The sequence below is a fragment of the Octodon degus genome, unplaced genomic scaffold (genome assembly GCF_000260255.1).
Source record: "Octodon degus isolate 3935 unplaced genomic scaffold, OctDeg1.0 scaffold00081, whole genome shotgun sequence".
In the NCBI taxonomy this organism is placed as follows: domain Eukaryota; kingdom Metazoa; phylum Chordata; class Mammalia; order Rodentia; family Octodontidae; genus Octodon; species Octodon degus.
The window spans coordinates 5,414,955-5,423,546 of NW_004524657.1; the positions used below are offsets into that span (position 1 = coordinate 5,414,955).

Sequence of the window (8,592 nt, forward strand, 5' to 3'; positions counted from 1 at the left end):
AAGGCAGGAGAATCACTGGGAGTTCAAGGCCAGCCAGTTCTACAAACTGGGTTGAAGCTCAGCCTGAGTTTTGCAGCAAAACCTTGTCTCAAAAAAAAAAAAAAAAAAAAAAAATCAAATAAGACCCACACATTATTTTAGCTGATATGCCTCAATATACAATAGCTACTCCATTCCTTTTTTTTTTATAAAAATGTTCTTAGTATGCTAAAGAAACTAAATTACTTTTTCTACAGAACCAATCTCTTCCCCCCCACCCCAGAACATTTATTAGGTGGAGTATGGGGAAGAGAAAACCCCTGAAACAATTGTCCACCCAGTTCACGACACTTGAAATAGAGGACCCTGTGCTTAAAGACAGGCTTACATCACAGTGGAGATAGATCTTTGATTTTTAAAGGGTAGCTTATCAGTTTATTTCTTCTGAGGCCTAGTTCAGATTATGTTTTAAATGACTGGCTAAAGTATGGCAGTCTCTAGAAACAGGAGCAGGTACAAAAGCCCAGGCTCTGTGAGGATGAACATGAGCCCAGATTCTTGCTGGGCAGGTGATCATTTTTGCTATTCCCAGATCAAGAACTGGTGGAACATGGACCATGACAAATAATAAAAGGTTCAGTTTCTCAAAATAAATAATAAATAATAAATAAAATAAAATATATACATTATATATATATATATTATAAAAGGTATAAAGTAGTTAGAAAGGAAACTCAAATAATGGTTTATAAGAACTTCTCGTATTTTTAATTTAGTCTTTATAGTCAGTGAAATAAACTTCTTCATCATCATCTTCTTCTTTTTTTTATAGAGTCAGTGAAATAAACTTCTTCTTCTTCATCTTCTTCTTCTTCTTCTTCTTTTTTTTGAAGAGCCAGGGATTGAACTCAGGCCCTTGCGCTTGTTCAAATGAGCTATCTCCTTGGTCTCTCATCTTCTTTAAATCCTGTAAAATACTACAGGCTTCACTAGGCTAGGGCTCACCTTTCTTCAAAGCTGTTCCAAGAATGTTTAGGTGGTAGTACCCAACCTATACTGCATTGTCAGGAGGCTTTTACTATTCAGTTGTTTTCTAGTAGCATTATAGAAACAGTGTTTCTACATTCTCGTATGATCTTAATTTCTAAAAGTATCCAACACTTTATATCAACAGAACTATGTAGGTGATGATCAAGTTACCATGTTAATCAAGAGCTGATGAGGGACAGCAAGTTATCACTCATCAACCAGGGAAACACAACAGAAACATCCTGTGGGGTACAAGAGAAGTCAAAAATCTGCCTAGAGATAGGCAGATCAAAGAATAAATGCAGTATGCTATTTAGTGAACAAGACCTTAGGCAGCTATTATAATTCTGAAAGACACTTTACATACCAGCATCAGTAAGTGTTTCTAAACAAACTAAGAAAATTCAAGAGTTCTTAATTTTTTAACATTACTTCACCAAAACTGCCTTATAAATCTAACTTTACTTCTTAAGAGAATGGTACTGGACTCTAAGCCAAAAGTTCCAAATCTTGGTTGTAAAACTGAAAAACTTTTATCATACTGAGATCTTTTATCATACTTGATCTCACCCAATCAATTCTAATTCAGTGGATCTATAATGGGAACCACATATATAACATTTTTTAAAACTCAGAAGACTGCTACAATTAAGCAGCACTGCTTTTGAACAAGAGTAATGATAACTATTATTTACTAAATACACATTACATGTCTGGTATAATTTTGATGTACTGGTTTCATTTCCTATTTTATAAATGAAAAAGAAAGAATTATATAATTCTTTATGACTATTTTTAGAATATATTCTAATTTTTTTTTGCTATGTGTAGCTCTTTTTCTATACTATCTTATTTATTTTTTCAAAGTTTTATTGATAAACAGATACCAATGAGACAGTTTCAAATCAAATCGGAAGCACAGTTTCAACAAATAATACACTGCATATATTCTTCTTAGTGGTTAATTGCTGTACAAGATGCGGACTTGTGTTCCTATTTACAAACACCATTAGAACAAATCATTCTATTCATTAAGAGAATGCAACTATATATCTATCCCAACCACTTTGAATACACAGATACAAAATGGACATTCACCGGTATACCCCATTTTTTCTAAGTTCCGTTATTGAATATTATAGGTGTGTAAACTCAGCAAAATATTCTAAAAGAGTCCAGTAGCCCATAATAGCATTGGGTCTTCTGTTTAACTGGAAATGTCAGAAATTATTGACCTGAGTCCCCCACAGCTCAACATAACAGCATGGCTTTATTTCCTATATTTCGTCTTCGCAGGACCTGTGCAACAAGAGTTGTAGCTTTTGGGTCTGAGAAGGTCAGTGAGATGCCCTCAGGATTTATCCTGAGATCCTGTACCTCAGATTGTAGAACCTTTGTCAGTGCAGCCATGTGGATGAGTCACGGCCAATGCTTGGCCAATGTGCTCTCTGTGAAAGCCTGAGAGAGTGTCTTCTCCCCATGTGACTCTCCTTAGGCACACTCTACATCATCGATCACTTTCCTCTTTGGCCCCATAATCTTCTTGATCAGAAAATTTGGGACACTACTGAGGTACATGACGTTACAGTACAAGTTCTCATATGTCCTGAGTCTTAATTGATCTTAGAAGGCTAGGGCCAAAATGTTGGCTTTCCTTGTATCCCTCCTTTTTCTCTAATTTTGGTCTGCAAACTTAGGTTGTTAACCATCCAGAAGATAAGCTTATTGTTATCAAATGATTTAGGCTATCAAGCTTAACCTCACTATCTCACTGCATTTCAAACATCTTAGGCATTATTCTAATTTTTTAATGTTTTTTTATCATATGCTATAGGGACTTAAAGTTCAACATATCAATACTTGATGAAAAATACCTGTTCCATGTTATGCCTAAGATGTTTGATATTCAGACAGATAGCGAGCTTAAGCTTAACAGCCTAGGTTGTATGGTAATAACAATAAGCACCTCTTCTGGAGGGTTAACAACCTAAGTTTGCAGACCACAATTAGAGAAAAAGGAGGGCCTCCAGGAAAGCCAACATTTTGGCCCTAGCCTTCCAAGGTCAAGTCAGACTCAGGACATATGAAAACTTGCACTGTTACGTCATGTAACTCAGTAGTGTCCCAAATTTTCTGATCAAGGAGATTATGGGGCCAAAGAGGAAAGTGATCGATGATATACAGTGTGCCTAAGGAGAGTCACATGGAGAGAAAACATTCTCTCAGGATTTCACAGAGAGAACAATGGCCAAGCAATGGCTGTGACTCATCCACATGGCTGACACTGACAAAGGATCTACAATCTGAGGTACAGGATCTCAGGATAAATCCTGAGGGCATCTCACTGACCTTCTCAGACCCAAAAGCTACAACTCTTGTTGCATAGGTCCTACTTTACCTTGGTCTTAACCATCCAGCAGAAAAGTATAAAAATGAAGTATAAGAAGTAAAGCCATGGTGTTATGTTGAGCTGTAGGGGACTCAGGTCAACAATTTCTGGCATTGCCAGTGAAGCGGAAGACCCAATACTATTATGGATTACTGGACTCTTTTAGAATATTTTGCTGAGTTAACATACCTATAATATTCAAATAACGGAACTAAACAAAAAAGGGGGATACAGATGAATGTCCATTTTGTATCTGTATATTCAAAATGGTTAGGATAGATATAAAGTTACATTCTCTTAATGAATAGAGGGATTTGTTGTAATGGTGTTTGTAAATAGGATATCACGTCCACATCTTATACAGCAATTAACCACTAGGAAGAATGTATGCAATGTGTTAATTATTGAAACTGTCCTATAAATTTGGTTTGAAACTGTCTCATAGCTGTTTCTCAATAAAATTATGGAAAAAAATATTTAAATGACAAAACTAAACAAAAAAGGGGATACAAATTAACGACCATCTTGTATCTGTATATTCAAAATAGGACAGATATACAGCTACATTCTCTTAACTCAATAAGTAGAAAGATTTGTTCTAATAATGTTTGTAATGAAGATATCATGTCTGCATCTTGTATAATGAATAACCACTGAGACAAGAATATGCAATGCATTAATTATTGAAACTGTCCTACTAATCAGATTTGAAACTGTCGCATTGCTATTTGTTTCTCAATAAAATCATGGAAAAAAATAAAAATAATAAAAAAACAGAAAGGTCAAGTCAACTGCCCAAGGTCTCAGTCTATTAAAAGCAGAGTACAGCCTTCATCTCAGGCAGTTCAGATCCAAAAGCCATGTTCCAGCTACACTGCCTCCTAAGCATGAATTATGCTTCTATTTCCTACTATAAGTAAAATGATCAATGGAAAACATAAAAAAGATAATTTCTTCCTTCTTTGAAATAGTACAGTAGCACCTTGTGCAAAGGCAGCAATGTAGACTTGCTTTAGAAAAATAAATGGCCAAGAACCTTCCTTTCCCAAAAGATTCAAATTCAAAAAGATTTCTATCCATTTTCAATAGTTTCTCACATATCACTTCATCTAGTGGTTTTTCAATGTTAAATATGAAACTGCATTGGTTTTACAACTCAAACCAACAACATACTACATATAAATTCCTAAGAAATTGCTGTACCTATTTCTGTTCTGCCAAGTCCAATTCCATTGTAGATTCTCAAGTAACTGAAGTGACAAGAATCAGAATCTTCAATGTCAACGTCACCCAACTTGACATGAATTCGCTCTCCCATCTTGACACGGATCTCCCATTTGCAAACAGTGCTGTTGGGGCAGGTCTGCGGATAGTTTATGGATGCAAGAGTTCCACTTTCAGGACCTAGTACAGTGTGTCCACATCCATCACCTTTAAAAAAAAAAAAAGGGTGGAGTGAAAAACTTTTTATATCTTAAACTTATGAATAATCATAATACACACTTAGTACATATATTTTTATGGTGATTTAAAAACATGTAAGACATCTAATACTTTATACCACCAGTATTATATTTACAGGAAATAAAACAAAAGACAGCTCTTAACATATCTACTCACAACCAAGTAAAAAAATCAAGTCAGGTTCAAATAATGATTAGTCATATAATCTATAAATTCAAAGCACTTTGCAATCTGAACAAGTAAAAATAAACACAACTTTGCAAATAGTTGAAAACACATATATGCATCATAATGAGTCTAATATTTAAAAGACTATCAATGTAAAATAACTATTCAAAATAAATGCAAAACAAAAAATATGTGAGCAGCTTCATCTATTTATTTACAATCACAAGCTCCTAAAATCGCTGAAAGCAGGATTACTTTTTTTAAAACATTTAATATATATTAAAGATTATGCACATAACCAATCCTATTATAGACTAATAATTGTTCCTCTTGAAAGTAGTTGATTTTGAAGTTAATAAATTTACATTCTACTGAAATTTGGCTACTTTGTAGTTCCTTCTCCAAAGATTTATTTTTCCCTATAGAAGGAAGAGAAAATAATTAACAGCTCAATAGCTTATTCAAGATTAGGAAAAAATTCATTGCTATTTTTGTCTCAATAAAATTATGGGGAAAAAAAGATTAGGAAAAAAATACTTTAAGTGATTGTAATGGCATTATTTGCTTGAGATGTTTTTTTAGCAACTGAATATAAAAACTTAGATAAATTAGCTTGTTTGTAAAGATGAAATATTTACATATGCAGGAGGCATTAAGTGTACATTTCCAAGTTTCAGTGGCATCTCCAATTGTATTATTTATTTATATTTTATTTTATTATGAAGAGTAAAAACAGAAGCAAAAACAAGTAGAAAAAAGACAGAAACAGAGTAACATACAACAATGTAATGGCCCTCAGACCCAGCCCAAGCCCAGCATGTGAGTGAGACCTTCAGCCATGCTCACAGGACCCCGCTGAACCACTCCAGAACCAGCCCAGGCCCAGCCTGTGAGTGAGAACTTCCACTGCGTTCTCAGGATCCCTCCAGATTAAGCCCAAGTCCATGCCCGACCTGTGCGTGGGAGAGCTTCTGCGTTCTGCTTTGCTTGCTGGATTCCTCTAGACCCAGCCCAGGACCTACTTGTGAGTGAGTTCTGTCCTGCTCTCTGGACCTCTCCAGACCCAGCCCAGGCCTGGCATACAAGCCTGGGGTGAAACTTTGCAACTGAAGTCCCTGCAGAGAGGTTAGGGAATAGAACCAACCAGCTAAACTACGAGCAGAACATCTTGCCAGAGGGGCACAACAGATTCACTTTCAAGGACTGCAAGAGGAAGAATCTAAGAAAAGCAGCCAGACCCGAGCCAGGCACAACTGGATGAATTCAAACTTTGCAGATCTACACCCGAATTTCAGTAGGTGCTAAAGTTATAACAGCACCAAAATTCTACACCAAAGGTCAGAGGACAGTGCTATAAAAAATGACAAAGCAAAGGAGAAAAATGCAATTTCAGGCCCTGAATCACCCAGAACAAATGCAGAAGACACTAGCACAGAAGAAACTGGGAATCACACAGCTGAAATGTCTGAATTAATAGTGTCTAAAGTAAAGACACAACTGCAGAAAAGTACAGAGGAACTCAGATCAGAAATAACTTTTGAAAAAAAAAGCAATCTCTGAATTAATAGTGTCTGAAGTAAATGATCAACAGCAGAAACATACAGAGGAAGTCAGATCAGAAATAATCTCTGAAGTAAAAAAAAGAAGGGATAAGTATAATGAAATAATTAATAACTGCTTCTCAAGAAGACACTGATAAAAAAAAATAAAGGAGATTAGAAAACCCATGGAATCCCTGAATGAGCAATATAGGAAAGAAATAGATAGCATGAAGTAGAGTCAAAGAGATATAGAAGAATGTAAAATCTCAATCACAAGCTTGCAAAACCATTTGAGAGAAAGTGAAGACATAGTATCAGATCTTGACCACTGCAGCTGGTGAAAAGGTAAAAGATCTCTTAAAAGCAACTAGGATGCAAGAAAAAATACTTCATCACCTGCAAGACCAACCAAAGATGAACAACATGAGACTAAGAGGCATCAATGAGAAAGGGGTCAATACAAATGACATAAACAGAATACAGGCAGAAGTAATAGCAGAAAACTTCCCAAATATGAGGAAATAATCTGACATTCATGTAATGTAAATATACAGAACTCCAAATAACATCAACCCAATTAAAAACACACCCAGACATGTAACAGTCAAGATCCCAGAAACACAGCACAAGAACAATATACTAAAAGCTGCTAGAGAAAAGAAACAGATCACATTTAAAGAAAAATCCATCAGAATAATGGCAGACTTCACAAACCATGAAGTCAAGAAGAGCATGGAGTAGAGTACTTCAAGTACTATGAAAACAAATTCCAGCCCAGACTACTATACTCTGTAAAACTCTCTTTCAAGTTTGATGGAGAAGTGAAATACTTCCATGACAAAGAACAACTAAAGAATTTCATGACCACAAAGCCAACGCTACACAGACTACGAAAAGATATTCTAGAGGGGGATCAAAATGATCAGAACTCCACGAATAAGAATGGAAGGAAACCACCAAATACGGCAAACAAACATAGGAGAAAAAGGAATAAACAACAGCAGGTAAATAAAATGTGAATCCTAAGTCAATACATCTCAATTATAACCATCAATGTAAATGGGCTCAATTCACCTATTAAAAGAAACAGACTGGCACAGTAGATAAGAAAGCAAAATCCAACAATGTACTGTATACAAGAAACACACTGAACTCATAAATTCATAGGTTGAAAGTTAAAGGATGGAAAACAATACTACATGCGCCAACACATCAGAAAAAAGTAGGAGTAGCAATCCTGTTCTTGGACAGTCTCAAATTCAAACCAAGAATGATCAAAGGAAATAAAGAAGGTCATTATATACTGGTTAGGGGAAAAATTCAAGAGGAAGAGGTAACATAAATATGTATACACCAAACACAGGAGCACCCAACTATATAAGACAAATCTTAATGGACATGAAACATCTAATATCCAATACCACAATCTTAACAGGAGTCCTTAACACACCCTTATTGCAAAAAGATAGGTCAAGCAGACAAAAAAATTAGCAAAGAAGTAACAGAATTGAACCAGAGCTTGGAACAAATGGACTTAGTGGACATATACAGAGCGTTCCACCCAAACACAGCTGAATACAAATTTTTCTCAGCTGCACATGGGTCATTTTCTAAAACAGACCACACACTAGTCCATAAGTCATACTTAAGTATATGCAAGAAAACAGAAATTGTCGCATGCATATTCTGACTATAGTGCAATGAAACTGGAAATAATCGACAAAAGAAACAAGAAAAACCCCATAAATACATGGACATTAACACCCTTCTTGGCAACAAATGGGTTACAGATGAAGTTAAACAAGAAATTGAACAATATCAACAATTCAAAAAAAATTAAGGTACAATTTATCAGAATTTATGGGATGCAACAAAAACAGTTCTTAGAGGGAAATTTATAGATGTGAACTCACACATTAGGAAAACAGAATGGGAACAAATAAATACCCTAATGCTGCAACTCAACTATCTAGCAAAGGAAGAGCAAACCAAACCCAAAGCTCAAAGATGGGAAGAATTCAT

The 8,592-nt window shown here is 35.4% G+C and overlaps 1 protein-coding gene across 1 annotated transcript in view; it reads right to left on the bottom strand.

The window, feature by feature from the left end:
• Dcbld2 (discoidin, CUB and LCCL domain containing 2) overlaps window positions 1-8,592 on the bottom strand; it is a 136,328-nt gene that overhangs the window by 97,236 nt on the left and 30,500 nt on the right. The window contains exon 2 of the mRNA XM_004636577.2: window positions 4,601-4,828. Coding sequence (XP_004636634.1) covers window positions 4,601-4,828 — 228 coding nt within the window. The remainder of the gene's footprint in view (window positions 1-4,600; window positions 4,829-8,592) is intronic.